Here is a 23,884-nt window from a genome sequence, read left to right as displayed (position 1 = left end):
AAACTAAAAATTAAAGTTAAATTAAAAATAAAATAAATATCTCAGAACTATGTTAGAAAGGCCCCTTTCCAACAAATAAAACATTTTCCAGATTGATGTATGTACTTAAGTTAATTATATTTATTTTTTGGTCGGCCAACAAAAATCCCAAAAACAAATGGTGGCTCGAAAAGGAAGAGGTAGGAGATTTAGTTCAAGGCCGAATATTATTAGTCCTAGCCTTGGCATAGCATTTGCATATTAAGACTCAGAAAAAAACATTTAAAAGTAGAAAAACTAAACTATAACTCTTAAAATAACCCCGTCTAACACTGAAACTATTTCCCTCTTACATTCAAAACCAGTAAAGCAAAATGACTTACGACTTTAGAGATAAGGTATACCACCGCACAACACCTATAAAAGAGGTTGCATTGGCGTTCTAAAGTATAGTTTGGGAAAATGTCTCGTTTTGTCTGGCCCCTTCTATTGATCGCTCTTTCGTTAAGAGTTATCCATGGACAGAACTTCACAAGTCGCATCATTGGTGGCTCCTCGGTGGACATCAAGGAGGCTCCTTACCAGGCGAACATTGTTGTGGATGGAAATCCTCGTTGCAGTGGTGCCATCATTGGTAACAAGACTATCCTCACGGCTGCTCGATGTGTTTATGGATGTTCCACCAGTTCGGTAAGGGTTCGAGTTGGCTCCAGCTCCAGAGAGGGCGGTGGAACTCTGGCCAGGGTCTGCGGCATAAATAGTCATCCGCAATACTCTTCCGATCGCTATGACAACAACCTGGCCATTTTGGAACTTTGTGATCGCCTGAATTTCACGGACTCCATTAAATCAATCAACGTGACGGATAAGGTGCCGGATGATTTATCCCTAGCCGAGGTCACCGGTTGGGGTTCCACCAGTTGGTGGGGCAGCTGGTGGGACAGGAAATTTGGCAGTCTGCCAGATCAACTGCAAGTCGCCACAGTGAGCCTCTACAATCGGGAACAGTGCGCCTATGACCTATCTGGCTGGTTCTGGATCAAGGACTATGGTGTCTCGAATCTGACAATTTGCACTTATAGGTACAATAAGGCAGCCTGTTCCTACGACACAGGAGCTCCGCTCGTTAAGGACAAAAAACTCGTGGGTATTCTCTCCTATGGCGGATGCTCAAAATATCCCGATGTTTATACCAATTTGATCAGGTTCATGAGCTGGCTGACCGAGGTGATAACAACCAGTGAAAATACCACTGATAAAGCACCAAGTAATACTACAAGTACTCCAACAACTACTAAGCATGGAGATTCTAAAGGCCCTAATTCTACAACGTCTGCCGGTTTTACAGACCTTAATTATACAATGGCTGCAGGTTCCACAGGTTTTAATTATACTAGGCCTACAAGTTCCACAGACCGCAATTCTACTACGTCAAGTTATACGAAGCTCACATCCAGTACGTCTAAAGGTTTTACAAAACCGAAAAGTACTACGTCTAAAGGTTTTACAAAACCGAAAAGTACTACGTCTAAAGGTTTTACAAAACACAAAACTACTACGTCTAAAGGTTCTACAAAAGACAAACCTACTGCATCTAACGGTTGTTAAGCCCAGAAGATTTCTACACCTTCGTTTACATTCTTCGAGTCTATGGAAAAAGTTCTCTAACGAAATGAATGGCACCTCATAAGTAAATTTTCCTGTCCTTAATTTGTTCAATTAATTTTAATAATAAATTGCAATGCTGTCATAGAAACCATCTTTAAATGTAGACGAAAATCCAAAACTGAGTTTAAATCTAAAATTTGTATATGTATCGGTGAATGTATTGAAATTAGGCATAACTTCGGCGTCCGGAAGTTGGTTTATGCCTATTTCTCCCTGTGTATCTTTAAGATATCGCTTTCTCTCTGCCTATCTCTAGACACAACTCTTTCTCCTCCCTGCTGTTTACATCTATAGTGGTAGTGATAATACATAGTAATGATAGTGATTGCTCTTCGACCCCGAACAAATTTCACCTGTCCATCTGAAGAAACTCACTTTGATGACACCATGAAAAGTCTTCAAGAAAATAACTTTAAACTGGATAGAAATAAGCAATGACGTGTGTCTTCAACAGCGGTAAGTCTTATCCATAACAATTATATCATACAGATGCTATAACTTTTTCAGTTTTTCAAATAATTTCAACTAATTTAAGATAAAGGCATTTGTGCCGGAGCTACCGTTTTTGTTTTTTCTTGATCTCTCGAAAGCTACAATCCTGAGGCTGCACTCACATACTTTGAGATCCTGTAGAATGCAAATGTTTCCTGCAATAGCTTCGGGCCAGTTTAATTATTCATGATGGCTGCGTCAAACAGAAGGATCAAGAAAAGAGATTTTTCGTTACTCGACACTTTGATATCCTTAACAAAAATTAATAAGTAGAAAGTTAAAACTCATCAAAGCTTGAACAAAACAGTATTAACTTATCCACTAATTAATTTAAAAATAAATATCTCAGAAATATAAATTTAAGAAATGACTCTTTTCCAACAAATAAAACATATTGCAGAACACTTTCTGATAACCTCCCTGTACTTAAGTTAATTAAAGTTTATTTTTTGGTCGGCCAACAAAAAGCCAAAGACAAATGGTGGCCCGAAAAGGAAGAGGTAGGAGCTGGGACAACATGGCCGGTGATGAAGAGTCCCCTCAGGTTGACACCATTTATAAGCTGCCAGTAGCTGCCTCCAGCTGCATTCGTTTGCGGCAAGTGCAGCCGCGTCGGGTTCGGCTTGCCACATCCTGGCAGACTGGCTCTGACTGGCTGACAAAATCAAGATCTGGGGACATGGGATTTACTTGAGCCGGGCCGGGCCAGTGCAAAGCAGGTTGGTAGTGGTTGCCTTTGCCAGAAAACGAAAATACTTTTAGTGCAAATTGAAAAGTTCTCTCCGCTTGGAAAAATATCTGCGAGCAGATGCCAATGCTGATGCTCCTGCCTCAAGGACATCGACACGAAAGCCGTTTCTGACCATTTATCAGAATGTTATTGGCCAAAAGACAAAAAACGAAGAAGGAGGAGAGCCAGTATGGGTAAAAGTAAAAGAAAAACCAAAGAAAGGACAGCCGGGAGAACGAAGACAACTGCAATAAAATGCAATGTTTCTATTACAGCGATTTACGTGCACACACCGAGTTTGTAAGGCAGTGATAACTCACTATATGTCTCTGGAGATAGCCATCTTTTTCTCATTAGTATTTGATTTTTGAGTAACTTTCATATTCAGAGTGAATAAAACCATATTTCATGTAAATGTCGATGGGAATTTTGAGTTAAGGTAAAGTTAATCATTTGATTCCAATTAGTAATCAATCTTTATCGAACTTTCAGTTTATGAAGAACTCTATTTCCAAGTGAAATATTTTTTCCCTTCTAATAAGCACTTACTGTATTACTCACTGCCCACTCCTGTCAGTTAGCATCCTCTAACCGCCGCGTGAGCAACATTTTTATGGCTTCTTGGGCGGGCGAAATGCTCTGTGTTTTGGCCAAAAGCAAAAGGACGACGCTGTCCTGTTGTCCTTCTAGCCGCCGTGACTTGTTGTAGTTGCTTAGTTGGTGGTGGTGTTTTCTGGGTTGTTTGTTAACTAGCAGGAGCAACCAACTGGCAGATAAGCAGCCGAGATGCTCCTCGTCCTGCCGCTGGTCAGATGCATTTATTTCCCTTATTCTCCTCGTGTGCATCGCATCCAGTGGCAGCTTCTTTTTTTTCCTCTGGCCATTTTAATTGCTGTTGAACTTGGTGTTTTGGCAATTGCCTCGACAACAACATGAAAACTAAACAAAAAAAATAAAACCATTACAACAAACCAGAGCAGCAGTAGTAGCAGCAAATCGAAGCAATATATTTGATTTAACTTGTTTGCACAAAATAGTTCTGTTGGCCTTTTTACTTTGGCGCGCACAAATAAATTTGTTGACGCGCTCTGAAAACTATTTTGGGAATTGCGGAGATTTGTGGCTGAAATGCAGAATTATTATGGCCATCGTGCAACAATTTATGGCATTGAACTGGATGGCCGCAAGTTTCGGGGGGCCAACTATTTGAGAATTAAGTTCAATTAAGTTGGTCGCAATTGAATGGGCGAAAAATAAATGTTAACTGCATTTGTTTCACAAACTAAAGCGCATAATGGAGGTATTTTTAAATAGTGTATCAATTTTACAATGTTGCATATAATGTAAACTTATTGTTCAGTGGCAACCGCATGCTAACGATTAAATATTTAACCTCTTTTTTTATTGCCTCGTCTTTTTATTTATATATTATTTTAACCAAATTTTCATTTTCCAATTACGTCTAATATGTTTTTAATTCATGCTCTAGGATATTTAATTGAATTTGTTATGCAAAGCGATCCGTTCGCTTGCTCTCTTTTCCTTTTCCCCCCCAAACCAACCAAAGTTTTTCGCAATTAAATTCCTCTCACACGAGGAGCACTAATACGCAGATGGAAATGCGAGGAAAAACATTTAAATTAGGATTAGTTCCGTATGTGCGTGAGCTTTTAAATCAAAACATATGCAGACAGCGGGATGCGTTTTCATTTTTGGCCATTCGGCATAAATATGTATACTGCATGTATGTATATATATTTCTAAACGCCGCGGGAATATTGATTGGGCTCGAAAAGGAGGCTAGGTGGGTGGCGTAGGTGGGTGTAGTATATGTGTATATGCTGTGTGTGGCTCACACACATAAATTAATGTCCTAACACAACATTTGTAACTGAGCAGCCAGCCGCCGCTGGTCATTGGCCCGCGGCATTTCGCGGACAATCAGAGACACTCCGAGGCTAGCACGTCGTCGAGCGCATTTTCAAATTATATTATATTTTTGAATGGCTTTTTAGAAATTAATAATTACATATGACAGGCAGGGTATATGCGTGTGTGTGCGGGTGTGTGTGCTGCGTGTGAGCATGAACGGTTGTACGTGGCATTTAATTTTTTGTATTATGCAACTGTCATTGCCACCGTAACCAGCAAGCCACTTTAAAGGTCCTGGAAAACGATGCACAATCTAAATAAGCGTTTTAAATTTCAATAAGATTATTAAAAAACAAATATATAACTTAGAAGAAGAAAGTATAAATTTCCAAAAGTCGTATGTAAATAACAATGCATTATCATCAGTAGGGAATTCAAACTTGCATCCTATTTACGTTGTAAATAATTTTTCACCACTACTTTCTTATATATATATATGTATTTGTAAGTATTCTAAATGTTACAATATAAATTTAATAATTAAAAATAAAACACAGAGAAAAAATCAACTTACTTCCATAGGATTTTTATACCCTTGCTGGGTATTATAACTTTAGTCAGAAGCTTGATACGCCGTGAAGGAATCATTTCCCACCTCATAAAACATATATATTCTTGATCAGCAATAAAAGCCGAATCAATCTAGCTATGTGCGTCAAAAATTTAATTTTTCAAAAATTCATAAAATTTTACATATCTTAAAATGTTAAGTTAAGTATGAAGATTTATAAACCTAATAAAAACTAGCTTAGGAACGCTTTCCGATCTGAAATTAAAGCTTTTTTGACTGAGTAATGGGTTTTTTAAATTTTGAGTGGTTGGAAAAGTTGTCATATAAAAATATCAAAAAAATAACTATTCAAAAAAGGAAAATATTATTTGTAATCGATTTCAAATTCGATCCTATAATTCAATTCTCTAACTTAACTTTCTTTCTTACATTTGATTTTGAAAATAATTATAAAAAAAACTAAATGAATCAATTCTATTCGCTACTAGTTAATAAAAAATTAAGAAATATATTTTATATTTAAATTTGGTATTCTAATCTTCATGTAGATTCCTTTAATGCTCTTACCTTTCTCCTCAAATGTATAAACTCCAATTTCTTTTCCTGAATAGCATAATGTCCCATACATTTTCCGCCATTGTGAGGCTGCTTCATCTGTGCTTTACTTCTTATTTTTCTTTATTTTTTTTGTCGGCTAGCCCATATCACATTTGTATCCTTCCGGTTTCCCTACGCTATTTTGTAGGTCCCCATACGCAGACCGATTCCAGAGACTGAATACTTTGGGCCTTCCCCCATTATTAATTGCTAACGTGCGCTGATTTCTATGCTACACTTTTTGCGGCCCGCTTTCTTCGTCCTGTGTGCGCTGTGTTTCTTGTGTTCGGGTTATTTGTTGTTGCCTGGTCGGTCTCCTTTTTGGCCAATGTTCAATGCCGTTTAACCCTTTCGTTCGCTGTTCACTGTTTTCGTTGTTCGTTATTCGTTATTCGGTGTCTTGTCCATTTGGCTCGGCAGTGACATTCATGCACCGGCGAGCAAAATGTCGCTCCGGCAGATGAGCGAGGTCCTTGGCCAAAAGGGAGTTGGTAACGGCGTCGGCTCAGTTTGGCAATAAATCAATGCATCCCGTTTGTTTTTTGGTCAACGGCAACTTAAAGCCACTAAGCTTTTGTTAAATTTAATGCATTTCGCAGGGCTTTTCCCTTTATCAAGAAAACCATGTCGAGTTTCGCTAATTAGCTGCATTTTTATGCAATGCAAGCGATCTATTATTTTGGCTCAATGACAGATGTGACACATAATTCAATCTGTACTCGGTTGGTACAAGAAAATGTAATCATGTCTGATGTTAAATAAATAATAATAAAATAAAAAAATGTATGTCACATTTCAAACATATACTATTTCTCTTAACTCAAATCCTTTATATATTATATATAAACTTCAATTAAACTCAAATGCCAAAAATCAAGTCCAAAACCATTAAAAATTATAAATTCTTATGGAAAATACACAGCAATTCATGTGACTTTTACTGAAATCGCAACTGTGGTTTGAATGCCATCGAATGTTGGCTTGTGGTGCCAAGGCCAACAATGGGCCATTTCTGAAATATATTGGACATATGAAAAGGCACATAAAAGACAAATAAACACTCACACATAACAACAGCAGACCAAAGGACGAAAAGGAGGCTCTTTTCCGGCTGCAATAAATCTGCAGTGAAAGAAAACGGAGGCGGGCCGGGTAAGTGGTGTTGCCTTACAAGTTGCCATGACATTGTCATGCATATGAAGTGCATGTTGTACATACATGCATCTGTGTATGCACAACATAAATGCAGGCTCACACAAGTGCACTGGCAGAAAAAGATTCAATTAGTTGGGAAAAAATTAAATCATTATTTTGATTTGTAATAATAATTGAAGAGTCTTTCTAATTAAAGTTTCTGCATACCTTCGAGGCCTGGTCCTTGTTTTCTCTGCCTTTAATTTCATATTTTCGCTCAGTGTACTGCCACTGAAACAGTGTCCATTGGCCTTTTTTAATTGCAGTCGCAGTTGCAGCTGCCTTGTGGGGTTCGTTCGGTTCGTTCGGTGTTTACAAGCTGCGCCAATTTCGCGCAACTATTAAATATATTTCCAGATGACCCAGCCCACGCTCCGCCCAACCCCCCTTCCCTTAATTTGATGCACAATTTAAGCCGTGATTGCGCTGCCAGCGACTCATTTTAATTTAATTTCTATTTAAATTCATGTCATCTATGCGCGAACAAACTTTCCGCCAACAAATTTTACGGCCAACACTCAGCTCGCAGCGCTGGGCTTAATTACCCCTTGCTTATCAAAACATCTCCAGGAGGAGAAGCTGAAGAAGCTGTAGAAGCAGAAGAAGCCGCCGCCGCCGACGACAGTTGAGTTTCCTTAATGAATTATTTAATCTACGCCCCTGCATCTGCCCCGGCCTTCCTGCCCGGCCCGTCCCTGCCTTCCTCCAATCCCTCGTCCTTTCGACGTCTCGCCTGCCACTTTGGCGAAATTTACTCGCTTCGGCTAACCGACATTTTTTGCGCTCGACTTGTCAACCCCATCAGCAGCGGTGGACAAATAAAATGGAAAAACAGGTTTTTGGAAAAACTAACATTAAGGTAATTGGGTTTGCCGCACTAGAAATACTCTAAGACAAGGTGAAATGCTGAAAAGATTTACCAACTTTCTCAGAACTCTTAGGAAAAGTAGAATCTAAAGTCAATTAATATGTAAGAACTTAGATTAATTAATTATTTGAATAATAAAATGTATAATAATTAATTTAAATCCCCAAAGGTTAAAGGTTTTATCATAAAACATATTTCAGAGTTCTAACTAATTTATTTTTGCTTATTTTCTTGACCCTTGTTCCTATTACACTTTTTCTTAAAACTTGTAATCAAATTATAGTATATTTCTATTAATAATAGTGCATTTCTACAATCACCCAAAAGTAAAACAAGCTACATCCCTGTGGCCAATGTCAATATTCCCCATTTAAAAGTTAGACTCTCAAAAAATGCTTAAGCTAATGCAAATAGGCCACAGAGCCATGTCCTACGTCCTGCGTCCTGTGGCTGCTATGGAGGCTAATAAGTTAAACGACACCGTGACACAGTTACGAGGGCACATATTAATGCCAAGGCGGCGTGCTGCCCGCCAAACCGAAGGAATCAAAGGAGCCGGAGAAGGAGACGGAGGCTGTGTCCCCCTGCGGCATGTACGGCTGAGTGAGCGTATTTGTTCACCTATTTACCGCGCAAATGAAGTTGAAAATAACTGTGAAATGAAGATGAAGTGCTTTAGTCAACAGGAACCGAGGCAACGGAGCAGAGAGGAAACGGCGACTGAAGAGGGGAGGGGGCAGAAGGACATCCCAGACAGGCCGGCGCCTAAATGGAATGTAAATATTTGAGCAGCGACACAGCAACGGTAGCTTTAACGGTCCTCTTGGAAAGGAGTGAAAGCCAAGGAGAAGCCCAAGGAAAGGCAGCAGCAGGAACAGGAGCCGCTTCAGCGCTGACTTCTTGGCAACTTAAGTGTCCGTGTGTGAGTGCTGCCACATAGTACATCTATGCATGTTAGTCTCAGGAAGTGCACAGCAAAAAAAAAAAACAAGGATCATTTAGAAAATAACAATATAATATATATAAATATATAAAAAAAATGGGTATATAATCTTCCCGCTTTGTTCTTGTTCTTGTTTCATTTGGTTTTTAACCTATTATTCATTAAGATCCACACTGCGTATACTTAATTTATGGGGTTTCACGTTAAGTATACGCCATGTATGCCCGATAGCTCACCAACTGTATGGAATAGCCAAACAAGGCTGATTCAAAGGCTTTGAATTAATAAATAAGATGCATTTTCAGACCTGAACTGAATCAATGTGACAAATGTGACAGTATTTGGAAGAAACATTTATAGAAAATTTTTAAATAGTTGCAAGGTATTATAATTTTAGTTGAAGGAATCATTTTCGACCCTTTAAATCATATATATATTCTTGATCAGGATCAACAGCCAAATAGATCTGGCTATGTCCGGCAAAAATTTATTTTTTTCCAAACTTTTCAAATTTTGAATTTTTTTTAAATTGTCCAAAAAATTTAAATTTTCTTTAAGTTTCCAATTGAGTATGCAGACTTATTAACCCAGTAAAAACAAGTATAGGAAAGCTTTTCGAATTAAAATTACTGCCTTTTTAGCTTAGTTATTGAATTTACAAGCTTCATTTGTTCCAAAAATTATCTTATAATATTGTATATAAATATTTAATTTTAATGCCCATTTGAGGGAAGTCTAATTTCATTCAGAAGCTTAAAACGGAGTGGAGGAATCATTTCCGACCTTATAAAACTTACATTGTTAAAACTTTCAAAAATTTGAATTCTTTAAAATTATAATTGAGTATGCAGATTTGTAAATCTAATAAAAACTAGCATGGGAAAGCTTTGTTGCTGTTTTGACTAAGTTGTGATTTATTATTTAAACGTTGATATGTTAAAAACATTATCCCCTTTAAATATTTTTTTAACTCTTTTAATTTTAATAAAACTTCCCCCAATTTCTCTCTCTGTACGGTTGAGTGTGTGTAAGACTGTGTTTAACTTGGCTACCGTATGTTTATTTTAGCGCTCTCCCGCCTGACAGCTTCGCTCCCAAAAAGGCCTTAAGCGGCAAAACAATGGCCGAGCGAAGCCATTGAAGGACGACGTGCTTGCCAGCTATGAGATCCGTTTTTGGTGTTGGAAATTAAAGTCAATTAAAAGACCGGAGATGTCTGTATTTACGTGGAGGGTGTCGGGCTAATTCCCACGCCCATTTCTTGGCATAAATCAAAACGAGGAGTGTCTGAAAAGTGCCATTAAATAGTGTGAGTGTAGAGTGTCTAAGAATGTGTGTGTGTAAGTTCAAGGCGGAGAGCACTAAAGTGCAGCATGAACCCAAGAGTAAGCAACACTCTTTTTGAGGCCAAGCTAAGCGGGTCGAGTATCCTTGCTATCAACTTTAAAAAAGGGCCTAAGAAACCCTTCCACTTTGGCACTTAATTAGTCGTAGAATATTCTTTCAGTCAGCCAAGGAAACATCAAAGCTCAAGGCATAAGCTTAAATAAGGGAATTAAGGAAACTAAAATTTAAAAGCACTTGCAATTAATATACTAATAATCAAAGAGGAATTAACCTTTAAAGTACGTATTTCCAAATTTAAATTCACTGAAATAAACAGAATTGATTAACAATATTAGCCTTCTTAGCTTGTGCTATTTGTGAACTTTTCTTTGGTAAATAACTCTTAAGAAATCGGATTATGTACTTCCATTGATAGGAGACACTTAACTAAAGCCAACCTGGCCAAAAAGTCAATAATTCACTCTACTTGCACTTGCACTTGCAAGTCTCTTGGAAATCCCCCCGAATAATCTGCTTAGAATCAACTGGCACAGTCTGTTTGAGAATCCCTTCAATCGGCTGGAAAATCGCTTATGGACAGAGAGTCGACTCTGCTTTGCTTCATCTGCTCCTTCGGCCAGAGTTTTCATTTAGCAACATTTAACGTCAATTGTTTTATGACTGCCGGCAGCGGCGAAAAACAAAGTCAAAACGAGGAAAAATAAAAAAACTCGGATGATTTATTCAGCGCGAAAACGGTGAAAGAAGCTGGGAGGGAAAAAAAAAGAAAATCTTGCAAAAGAAACACAGACTAAAAACTCGGCATGAAGCGAAAAATTCGCTAAAGTTGCGTTTTCCTTGGATTTTCCGTTTGGAAAAGGCCAGCCTTTTGTGGAGTTTATCTTGCGGCTGTGGTCGAGCTGCAGGAGCAAAAGGAACAGCAGCAGGACCTGCCGGTAGAAATTCAGGTGGTGGTGGTCACGCTTTTCTAAGCGTTTTCTTATCAGCTGCAAAAGCGCGGAACGGGTGCAGCTGAGGAAAAGCGGACCAAATGAAGCGGCGCTGGCCACGTGACCGCACGCTTTTCCAGATTTTCCACTAAAAGATTTGCAGCATTTCGGTTGCGGCCTTTTGTTGCAGTCGCAGTCGCAGTCTCAGTCTTCTTTTCACTATATTTATTTTGTTTCTTGTTTCTTGTTTATTTTTTATTTTTTGTTCACATAAAAATACCCCTTAATGGGCAGAAGCAGTATGCGGCCGAGTGGTTTGGCTTAGCTGGGAGTCCTTGACAAGGCACTCGCTTTTGTTTGTAATTAATAACACTCGATGCTCTTTCAGTGCGCCGGCCGCACATTTCCATAATTAAAAGGCCAGCATGCCAAAAGGAATCCACTGGCGATATACCAATGCAGCATCTTAAAGATTTAAGGTTGCAAGCGAGGGCAGAAATGCCTGCATTCTTGGTCGTAAAACGAGTTTAATTTCATGCAACTCGAAAGTGGCAATAAAGACCGGGGCACGGCTACCTGAAATTCCAGCACGCTCACATTGCAGGTGAAAGATGGCTTCAATCAGTGCTGCCAGCAAGCATATTGTGCACAAAAATAAAATCACCGAAAGTTATATTTTATTACAAGGTAAGGGAATAACAGTAAAAGTGTATTATTAAACGGTATAATTTGATAAACAAAGCTTACTTTCTATGTATTTTAATGACAGGAGATATAACTCTATAAAATTATAACTTAACTTATCTACTTTAAATACATTTAACTAATGTTAGAAAATTACTATAAAATCAACACTGATTTCCTTTAAAACCTTGACTTTATTTCCAGCTAGAAAGAACCCAGTAGTATCCCGAAAAAGGATAAATACCCAGCACTAAGTCCTGCGTATCCCTGCGAGTCACAGAACATCAAATGGCAATGAAGATGTTCAGGCATTCCGTGTGACTCTAGGACTCTGTGTGCGTGCAACAGTTTTGCCATAGAAATCTTTCAATTTGCCATCAGCTGGCCAGGAAAGGATAATGTCCCCAAGTGTCAGAGAGCCATCGGAAAAAAATATACTCCTATATATAAATACCCGGCGAGAGGAAAAATCGAGAAAAGTCGAAACAAAAGTGAGTGACGGGAGGGGTGGCGTAAGGGTATAGCCTGGTAGCTCAATTGCAGGACAATCAGCACAATTGATTTCCCCAAAGTGCCCGCTTCCGGGCCCCTCTGGCGGCAGCCCAGCATTAAAAGGATTTAATGCCATTTAAGCCAAACAATGTGAAGACAGCAGCAGGATTCGTATACTAGCAATGCCACTGCCACCGGCAGAAAGCAAAAACGTCAAAAGAAACGCTGGCGAATCAGCGATTCCGCCCCTCGAGTCGAGTCCCCCGCCGCATTCGCTGACTTACTCCCAGCACTGAGCACTCGGCAAAAAGTTTATCAATAAAATAACTTGTCGGCGAGCGGATCGGGCGAGTCTTGAGTCCTGACTCCGGGTCTCCTTCTCGCCAAGTCAAGTCGAAAATTGCAGCAACTTTCTGTCAGCCAGAGGAGAGCCCCCACTTGCCCCGTTGCCCAGTTGCCGGCCCCCTTTATCCCTTCGCCAGCTAACTGACTGTTAGCTGGCTTGTCAGCAGCCAAAGGACAATTCAAGTGCTGCAATCCTCGAGAAGTAACTTCAATTGCACTCATAGTTTCGGTCGGCGAACAAAATTGCCATATGACGTATACGCCATGTAGGACAATGGCAAAAGCCAAACTGAGACCTGAAACCTGATGTCTATCTGTGATACCACTAGAAACTAAAGAACTTTCCCGGTTTCATCAATTAGTGCAGCTTGTCGGAGGCGTGGCTGAGACCATTTCGGCATATATGTATGCATATTCCTGGGAAAATGCCCCACAAACAATAAATTTTATTCGACATTGAGATGTGGCTTAAAGTAGTTTAGCCTTCTTTAAATCTCTAAGAAATATACCTGTGCTTGATTAACACCTTAAATGCATTTCTAAAGCCACTTTTTAAACACCTCTCAAATGTTTCCCTTACAGCACAGCCTTGCTCTGTGTTAAGACAACAAATCTTGCCACCTTTGATGACACAGAAAATCCTTCAAGCTTAGAGGTGAAAACGAACAAAAAAATAATTTAATAAAGATCCCTACGTGACTCTGCCTGACTGTGACCTTCCTGGGGGGCTGGCCACTTGAGGCGACCAGGTGAGAAGCCCAATGCTAATGACTGGCTCAGGAAAAAGACACGAAAGCACAGCAAAGTGGACAAGGACAAGGAGGAAAGGATGCAGTCTTGACTTTGGATTGTCTCAAGATGCCTGTTATTTTATGCACGAGAACGTGCAGCATTTTGTAGGCTCTTTGCCCAATTTGAAGCTGCCAAGCAGACGAGCAGAGTGAAAAGCGGCCTGGAAAATGGGTGATGGGTGATGGGTGATGGAAAAAACTTCGCTGGGCGTTTCGGCAATTTGCAAGTTGACTCTCGGCGCTGGGTAAGTGGCAAATGTGAAATTGTTTTGCTAGTGGCAATAAAAATGAAGGCAGAACAAAGGCAGCCTGACAGCTGGGAGACAGCGTACGACGAGATGGCTATAAATGGTCTGTATGTGCAGCTCTGTCTCTCTCTTTTAGCCCTTTTGCGCTTTTCGCCGCTCACATGGCTGACTTAAACAAATGACTTTGGGTAACGTCCTTTTGCTTGTTTATGCATAAATTCTAAATAATCCTGAAAAGTGAAATGCGCCAAAAATGCGCTGCGCTCTTTCTTTATCGTAATGTTTGCCAGGCGGATTCTGACTTTGGGATTAGTTGAACTCCAAGTGGGTTGAACCTCGCATTTTTCCGTCTCTGTCTCTCTTTCTCTTTGCAATGCTTATTTCCCCCCAAGTGCCACGCCTCCAGTACTCCGCCCCTGCTACTAAATATCCTTAGCATATGCGTAATAATGCTGTGTTATCAATTTATACCCAACCATTGCTGGTTTTTCCAATGAAATTTCCATTTCCATTTCTTTTTTAACTCTGCGTCTATCGTGGCGAAAAATTCAAATTACGTCAAAAATATCAAGTGAACCGCAATTTTCGTGCAACAGCCATTATCCTTATTTTGTCTGTGTATCATGGTTTTTGTATATATGTACATATATATGCATATATTCCGCAAAATCCGCTCCCCTCCCAGACTCACGGCAAATTTTCAATCAATTGCTACTCTTTCAATTTCATGCATGAGAGCTGCCTAAAAGGTAAAATGTTAGTTGACCAGCCACGAAGCTGCCACTTCTCACCCTCTAACCCTCTTTAGCTGCCACAGCATCCCATAGCCCCTCAAATAAACCCGGAAAATCCCAGTAAAACTCCCCCGGCCCCCCGACACCCGCATTGTTCATGGGCTACAATTGAGGTATTCAAAAACTTTTACGGCCCAGACGGAGATTGCTTGCATTGCAGGAGCCACCCAACAAAACATCAACCGACTTTCACCTGCATGCGTATCGTTTATTGTTTTAATTTTACTCAGCAGCAGGCCACCGGCAAAGGCATTTGCACATTGTTTACCATTTTGGCATTTGGCTTAGAGCGCACATTTTAGCCCCCATTCAGAGAAAGGCGAGTCCTCAGAAATGGCCAAAGAATGGGGCATTTGATGGCATGCCATAAGTGAAATTGATTGACGCCTGTGCGTATGCAACACGAAATTATACACCAGATATTCCTTGGGGCCACAGGCGCTCTTCAAGCATCGTATTACATTTCGGATTTCCGGATCCCATTGGTCCTGGAACTTCAAATGCCCAATTAATAGCTGGTGGCTGCTGTCGGTTTGGAGTTTAGAAGAGTCTCTTTTGGCCAAAAGCTTCCATTATGAGTTTTAAGATAGAAGAAACTCTATTTGTTGCGGAAAGGAAATACAATCAGAATCAGAAATACAAACCCTTGAAAGATTATAAAAGATAACTCAACTGTATATAATTAATCGTTGAACAGAATACTATTATACTGATTATTTAAAGGAGTACTGTCACCAATTATAAGTACTTTAATTTAAAATCTATAAAGAGTTATCGCAACTCAATGATTAACTCTGAAAGTTTTTGATATATTTGATATACTTTTGAAAAATTTCAGGCAATATAAGTATGACATATTCAGTTTAAGTTTGAAAAATAGTTTATAATTACATTGCTTGGTAATTTATTAGAAACTAAATTAAAATATAAAATGAAAAGTAATTATTATATCAATAATACGTATATATTCTCTTTTACAATGCATTTATTATTATTCTTTATCTATCATAGTTCTTAAGACTTTGTTTTCTGAACATATTCTTAACCTTATTATGTAAAATCTCCAAATATTAATTTAAAAACTCTTTCCTGTTTTTGTAAGAAAACATTGTCTCAAAAATATATCAATCCTTTCACTCCTTAAACCCCTTATTTTATTCATTGATTGAACTGTTGTGTTTCACTTTTCTCACTTCTATTTCCTTTTCAATTCCCCCAAAACACACTCAACAATCGATGTTCAATGCCCTTGCACATACTTAAGCGGTTTTCACCTTTCAACTCTCTTAAGGATTCATTGGCCTTAAAGTGGCCTCCTTAAAGGCATGGCAGCGCCAACAATCCGTGATGGTTAAATGGAGCCGAACAGTTGCAACTGCCACGCTCTCGTGGTGGTGCCACAACAACAACAACCCCTTTGGGGCAAATGGAGCCAAAGGCAGGCGAGCGCTTTAGTTTAGAGAATTTAGTGGCAGCAACTATACAGAGGCAGAGACGGGTGAGTGCAACAATTTCTGCATTTACTCTGCTACTACAACAACGGTCAAGAAGTGGCTACCGGCTACAGCGAGAGCAAAAATGCCAAAGTTGTTAATTTTTACGTAATGGGAAAAGTTTTTAATCTGCGCTGGCCGAAAGACTAAACAAAAACCCCGAAACACACATACGCCACAACGAACCAATAAAATCAGGCTTTATGGTAAAGTCGGCCAGCTAAATAAAACCTCAAATAGAGCTGCGAATAAACCAAAGCGAAATGCAGTTTGCTATTCCCGGACAAAAAAATAAATAAATCTGGTGAGTTGTAAATAAAAATTACATTTTTGCGGCCATTTTTAGCCAATTTACAATTAACTAACCCGAGTGGAGGCAAAAACTAATTTACCCGGCAACCTCATAATTAGTTATGCGACCCCAAAAATTCGATTGACCCGCCATAAATGTGGAGTTGTTGCTGCTGCTGCTGATGATGATTTTGTTGTTACCATCGCTGTTGTCATCAATAAGTGATAAACTTCAGACAAATTTGTCAAAATTAACTGTCACAACATTTACAAAATTGTGGTTACCACAGTTTGTTGCTGCTTTTGGCTGCCTGCCAAGCAACATGTTGCCCACGCATATAATGTTGCATGCGGCGTGGAAGCAACATGTGGTGGCTATGCCTCGTTGATCGCCTGACAAATGAGCAACGAATAATGGCTTTGCAATTTGTACAGCCCTTATTGTTGGCAACAGTTCCTTCACTCTTAATTTGTACCTTAAAAGAGGGATTTATTTAGGAGGAAAACAAATTAAATAAGTTAGAAGGGAAGTTTTAGGAAGGAAAGGAGTTGCACCTTTAGTTTCGGAATGTATTTTTTTTGAATAAGCTGGTATTAATTAGGTTTGTAGTTTGGGGTTTTCCTAAACTCATTTACTTTTCCTTATCCGTTATCTCTATTCGTTATCATTATTTTTTTACTTATTTACTCGTCATTTTGATTCTGATCTTTTTGACTGCACAGAACTGCTTTCCGTTTTGAAATTAATGCTTTTTTAGCTAAGTTATGATCGATTTTCCATTCGATCTCAAGATCCAATCGCAAACCTCGCATTCGGGAAGCTAACCTCCTTTCTTGTTTACTCTTCGATTGGATAGCTCGTCTTGTTAGATATGCCTTCTAATACCTTTTCCATTAAAAACTCTCCCTCTAAATAGAATACATTTTGTTTATTTCCTTAGCCATATATCGTGTACCTTTATTTACCTTTTAGCAATAATGTTAAAAATGTTTACAATAACATGCACTCTCATTTGTAATCCCTCGACATTTATTAATCCAAAACGTCATTAGAAACCAGCCAACAACAAAAATAAAATAAAAAACATTTCTACCAGAATTTCCGGCAACTTTATATGACAGCAGCAATGGCAACACATATCAGCCACAAAAACTAATCAGCACGCACTGTTGAGCTCTGTTCGAGTTTTAGGTTTGAGTTTCCCTTTTTTATTTGAAAACTTCTTGAGAGCATAAATTTCAATCCCGCGAGATATTTGCGCCAGCAGCTGCAAAGTTGGCCAACAACAGCTCGGAATTAAGCTGTGACAGTGCCGCCGTGGCCATCACTTGCTCCAGCTTTAGATTCAACTCCAAAGCTGAAGTTCCAGTACTCCAGAGTGCCGAGATCTTCCCAGTGCCATGGTGGCTTGGTGGCATGGACTTGGCCCCATGGCGAGCATAGCTGGCAAAAGTATTAAAAGTGTCCAAATGATGATTGTTTCGGTTATGGCCAAGCCCCCGGTTTCACGCCCGGCTAAGTCCTTGGAGTGCTTTGGGGAATTGTCCTGTCTGCGGCGGCTCCTTGACAAATGTCTTCCGTCTGGCCACCAAACTAACTGCTTGACTTCTGTCCGGGACCTGGATTTATTTCAATTTGCAGCAAAAATCCCGTCAGTTAAAGCCGGTTGATGGAGCCAAAGGCTTTCAGCTCTCACTCATTGTCTGGTAATTACTTTACCATATCGATTTTCAGGTCGCAGGTTAAGGAAGTGCACTCCGGAAGACTTGTTAATCATGCAGAATGCCGCGTTGCATTAAATGCTGTAAGGTAAGAGTGAATTTAACGAACCAAGAGGGTTGCTAGAGAAGTACTTAAAAATCTAAGAAGGGAAATTGTTACAAATACAGAAGAAATACTCTACTGAACGTGACTTATTATTAATTAACTGTACAAATATTATTAGTAAAATTACAACTCTTAAACAAAAGCTACTTTAAATTCCTTAATATATTCTCTTTATTATTGGTCCCAAAAACGTGATAACATTTCCAGCTTGTAATAAAAAATATGAGAAATTTTTTAAAGTTGGTGTAACTTCCCGGGCTAGGGATTCCGCCTTCATCAGAGACACACAAAAAACCCGCGGAAAGCAATTATGCTTAAATTAAAACTCATTCATTTGTGGGCAGGAAAGGGACGAGCAAAAAAATGTCTGAATCCATAAGAGAATCGTTTGTTATATGAGTAATATATATACAAACGCAGATGAATGATAAATATGTGTGGGTGAAAATGAAAATTCAATGCCAATGCCCAAAAAAGTGAAAAATTTATGCAATTCTTTTATTTTTCCCCCGCCTTGTCTTTTAATTTTTTTTTTAAATTCTGCGGATGCTGCGGCTTCCGTTTGTTCCGCTATTTGTTCTAGGATTTTTCCCCCAACCCTTGTACCCCCAATGAAATGAAATGAGTTCAGCAAAAGGACTTTTTGCCGAGAGGCAGAAATCAATGACTATGAAATGTGTGTACTGTGCTTGGCTTGCACGGCGTATGCTTGATTTGTCGCATATTACGCATACGCAATGACTTGCCGATTGCAGCCAATTAGATGCTAAAAAAGATGCCTTAAAGTTTTCAGTTTCCCCAAGACGACGAGGACGAGGACCAGGACTACGTATCATACACAGAATTTTGATTTGAAGTCTGTGTGGGGCGAGGGGCGGCAAGCCACCATTCCGCTCGCCTTTGTGTTTTGTTTGGGGTTTTCTGTTTGTTCTGCCACTCCCACTTATGGTCTTCCTCCTTTTATTCTATTCTTTATTATGCAGTAAACTTTCTCGGCGGTAGCACAAAGTTTTTCTCAAAAAAAAAAACCGAAAAGAAAAAAGGAAAATAATTTGTGAAAAAAAGAAAGTTTTTGGCGACCATATCCAGGAGGGAGTACGTGACGGGTACCTAAGACTAAATTCAATTTCATTGTGCTTGAAAGGGGATTGAGCCGGAGTTGGGGAAGTGGAAATGTAATGCATACACCGTTGCTGGGTTACGTGAGCCTGCTGAGCTTGGAGAGCCTGCTGGAAGTGAGTCAAGGAATAGGCCTAATTAAGCCCGGTCAAAGGTCGTCTCCCGCACAGCTGCAGTGTGAGTTTCCATTCCCATTTCAGTCATCTGATCTCGTGCATAATTACAGCATTAATACCATGGGGTCATGCTGACATCCTCGTCCTGGGGCCGGAATTATGACCATCATAACTCAGCCGAGTCAAGTTCTTCATCTTCATCGCGGTCTAAGCTGCACTTTGCCACATTCTTTTCCGCCCTTCCCGTATTTTTTCAGTACATTTTTCTCGGCATTTTTATGGCCTTGTCAGCCGAGACTTGTTTGTTTGCTGTTGAACTATTTAATAATGTTGGCCACCGCGTTATGCACATCCCCGCATTCCCCAAACTGTCCTGTGCCAGGACCAGGCAGGACCAACCAACAATGGAATGGGGTCTGCCACCTATCCGAGGGAGGCCAAAGTTCATTTGCAAGTGTCTGGCTGGGTTGCTAACTTTCAGGTGCTTCCGGGGTATATTCGCACTCTAGTTTCAAGTTGTTTGCTTCATGGTTTTGACTTAATAGCGAAAAGAATTAATATGCACTCTTGCCACAGAAATCATTTTTAAATGTGCCTAGCAATAAGAAAATGAAGGCCAGTCAAGAGGCAAAAGTTATTTGACTTTGATATTGTCTTAGACTCTTGTTTTACAGGGTATACCCTTACCCTTTTTCAACTATTTTAGGCGAAGCAGTTTTTTCCCCCCAGCAGCAGCCTCTTTACAGGAGCGCATCCAAACTGCAATCCACTTTTGCACTTAGCAAGGATAACGTGCGGCTTTTTGTCAGGACACTGAAAGGACCGTGAGGACCGAAAAGGGGGAAAGGCATGACAACGGAGACAAAGGATGACTACAGGTTGTCGCAAATATCACACCAACTTGTCATGTCCAAACAGTTGATGGTTGTGTCAGCTTGCTCAAAAAAAAAAAAGAAAGAATAAAACACAAAACACTCGGAGAACAAACCAAAAGAGAACCATTTTCTACAAAAGAAGATGTAATTTTTGTTTTGTTTAAATGTTAAACTACACTCAGAATATTATCGAGGGGTTTGAAAAGAAATAAGAATCGACTAATACGAATAACTATGATTTAATTAGGTACACAAAAGCAATTGAAATAATTCCAAATTAACTAAAGTATCTTAAAGATAATATCTTAATATCATAAAACCTTTTACGATATTTGTAGTTTCTTATTTTCTTTTTGTGCTTCCTAGGAAAACTCCTTTTATAATGTCCAAAAATTAGATGGATGGGCATTAAGTAAATTTCAATGATATCTATGATAGCTCATATCAGTTTGGCTTTTGGCCATTTGCCATTTTGCCACTAACAAGCGACTGCTAATTGCAGAGCCACACACACACACATGGCCCCATAATGAGGAGGTGGCCACAAAAGCAAAGCCAGGATGAATGGGATGAAGGAGATGGGGGATAAAGTAACGGTGGCCCAGGACTCCGCAAGGACTAATGGCTCTCCGCTTCCGATGCCGCATCAGTGCAGTGCGCAGCACAAAAATTTGCAGCTTCTTTCGGCGTTGGCAAAAATTTAATTTAGAGCCAAAAACGTAACGCAGTCTGCCGCTCCACAAAACCGCTCCACCTCGTCTATGCCCCCTCGCCCTGCTGCACATTGGACTGCATCCTGGACCTAAAGGATCCACAAAATGGGTCCCAGACTGCCACGCCCCGTACCGCTTGCCTTGCCGCTCTGCCGACAACGTAATTTATGGCATTCCAGGACGGCCTTTGGACACTGTAACCGCATTTCTTGTTGCCACGACTCCGGCTTCAGCTTCTGCACCGGCACCAGCTCCCAGCTCCCAGCTCCCAGCGCCCAGATCCCAGTTTCAGCTTTTGCCCATGACTCCGCAATGGAAACCCTGGCTCCAGACTCGGTCCGTTGCCGTTACCATTGCCGTGTTTAGAGTTGTCCAGCGCCCAATCGTCGGTAATGGCCAAGCCAGGGCCAGGATCTGGGGGGACGGTGCAGATAGGATTGGGTAAAGCTTCTCCTTCTACTTCTCTCCCCTCCCCACAAAAAAAAATGGCTGTGAAATTAAAAAATGTGCTGGCAAAAATTAACGAAAATGGGCTAAGGATTTCACCGCCAGAAAACCACCCAACCCGTCGAGGTGATTTAGGGGGCAAGGGGTAACTTTTATCGCTTGCAGCGTACAAATGAAAATGTTCCTCATAAATGAGAAATTGATATTAAAGGTGCCAAGTGCGTGACTTTGATAAGGAATTTAAGAGATTTTCATAAGAAATTTCTTTTAAATATTAATTTCATTACAAAAACTAAATGGAAATTAGCAAATAAGATCCTTAAACATTTCCATTTAATTTTAATTGTATTTTCCTAAAACTTCAGATAGTTTAAACTTTATACAGTTTACCCCCAGGGCTTATATAACTTTTTTGTTGGTCAAACCATAAGCTAAAGATAATTGCGAAAAATTCGGAAAACAAAATCAAAAACCAAGTAGTTTGCCACTTTAATTGGCAAAATGCAGCTGGGGAATCCAAATCAAATCGTCCTCGCCAGAAGCCCCCCAAACAAAACAATTCCAATTAAATGCGACGTAAAGCTCAAAGGAGCCAGAGGAGGTGGGTCCGCTGGAGGGGCGAATTTTTTAGGAATGGGCCAAAAACATTTCGCACCTCAAGTTCATAATTATGTGCATTTGATTTTTCGCTCACAGAACAAACGAAAGTTTTCCACGCCGGACAGGACGACGCCGACTTTTTTCCACCTGGCTGCACTCATCTCGCTCCCATTCTGGTTTTTCGCAAATGGTGAAAAAGTTTAAATGTTTATTCAGTTGTTTATTTGTTTGCTGAGCTTTGCTCGAACTATTTGTTGTTTAACTGACTGTGCAGGATTTTTGCCCCAGCTAAATATATATATATATATCTCCACTGTATCCCTTTTCCAACCCAGCATTTTCCCTAATTTTCATCTATCTCTTTTGGCTTTTTTTGCATTACTTTTTTGTTGTTGTGCAACAGGGCAAAAACTAATTTTGAAGTCAATTAGAAATGTTTTATACAATTTTTTTCTCTACTGCTAATGTTGGTTAAGAGGAAAAAGGGCTGGCTAAGTGACTGGAATGATTTTACAGATTTAAGTGGCGGATAATCAGGTGTATCTTTCGGATCAGTGATCAAAGGTAGCTTGGGGTGTTGGAAATTAATTTAATTTACCAAGTCAATACATAAAAATAAAATGATCAAAGAGACTTTTCTATGACTATATGTTCCAAAAGATTAAGTCAGTTTTTATAAGTTTTTGCCTTTTAATGTATCATATATTTATTCCCTAGAATAATACAACAATATGTGAAAATAAATGCGTTACAGACAGAAAATGTGTACTCTTTCATCTTAGCCTTAATATATACATTTTATCCGTGATTTTAAATACCATTTCTCATATTTCTTTTAATCCCTCAAATGCTTGTATCTCTGATCAGTTTTAAGTGCAACATACGACCACTCAGACTCCGACTCGCTCTTTATATAGCTTATATTTGATGTATTATATAGCTCTGCTCGCTTTCCTTATTTCCCGTGCTTATTGTCGATTTCCCGGCTGCCGCCTTGCTCTACCAGTATCTCTTTCCGCACACTTTTCCGCAATATTTGCCGAGTTTTCAGCGATTTATGATCCGAGAGTGGCGCGTTCCCAGCCGGCAATTGCAACGGATATAAACATTTTGCTCTGAACTCATTTTAGCCACACATCGTGTGGATTTCTGGAGAGGGATGTTGGGGATGTAGAGGATAGGTATGGGATTGGGCTAAGTCCGGGAGCTAGGGCTGGTCCAATGCTTATGCCACTGCCTCATGATATGGCACGTGTCGTTCTATATATTCATGTTTTCTTTTTTTGCGGAACGCTTTTTATTTCGTGTGTCTGACTTGCCAAAGTCGCTGCAATCCGGCGTGCTTATGTTTCACTTTTCACAACATAAATCCCCCGTAGATGCTCGAAGAGCTGAAGTACAGTTGTGGGTCCTATATGCACGTTGAGAAATTTAACAGTTAAATGGGAGAAAGTCTTGGAAATTCTAGAATGTTCTATTCTATATTTGAGATACAACAAGTTTAAAGGTTGCTTAATTTTTTTTAAATTATTATACCCTTGCAGGGTATTCTAATTTTAGTCAGAAGCTTGTAACTATGTGAAGAAGTCATTTCCGACCGTGTAAAGCATATATATTCTTGATCAGCATCGATAGCCGAATCGATCTAGCTATGTCCGGGACAAATTTATTTTTTTCAAATTTTTCAACATTTTTTAAGGGGTTACATCGTTAAAATATTCAAAAATTGGAACATTTTTCAAATTTCTAAAATTTTAAATAGAGTATCCTGTCTCGTAAACTTTATAAAAACTAACATAGAACAGCTTTCCGATTTAAAATTAATGCATTTTTGGCTTAGTTCTGCACGACGGAAATT

At 39.5% G+C, this 23,884-nt stretch overlaps 1 protein-coding gene across 1 annotated transcript; it reads left to right on the top strand.

The window, feature by feature from the left end:
* The first annotated feature begins 441 nt into the window (after window positions 1-441).
* On the top strand, window positions 442-1,593 carry LOC110181106 (trypsin beta-like). Its single transcript, XM_020948780.2, has one exon. It carries the CDS (start codon window positions 442-444, stop codon window positions 1,585-1,587), a length of 1,146 nt encoding a protein of 381 aa, XP_020804439.2. The 3' UTR covers window positions 1,588-1,593.
* The last annotated feature ends 22,291 nt before the right edge of the window (window positions 1,594-23,884 follow it).

This window comes from Drosophila serrata, unplaced genomic scaffold, assembly GCF_035046125.1.
Source record: "Drosophila serrata isolate PLE 108 unplaced genomic scaffold, ASM3504612v1 contig_184, whole genome shotgun sequence".
Lineage (NCBI taxonomy): Eukaryota > Metazoa > Arthropoda > Insecta > Diptera > Drosophilidae > Drosophila > Drosophila serrata.
This window is presented reverse-complemented; position numbering and strand designations above follow the sequence as displayed.

Bases quoted from the DNA above. Each gene is read 5' to 3' on its own strand.
- LOC110181106 (XM_020948780.2), top strand. From the start codon at position 442: ATGTCTCGTTTTGTCTGGCCCCTTCTATTGATCGCTCTTTCGTTAAGA.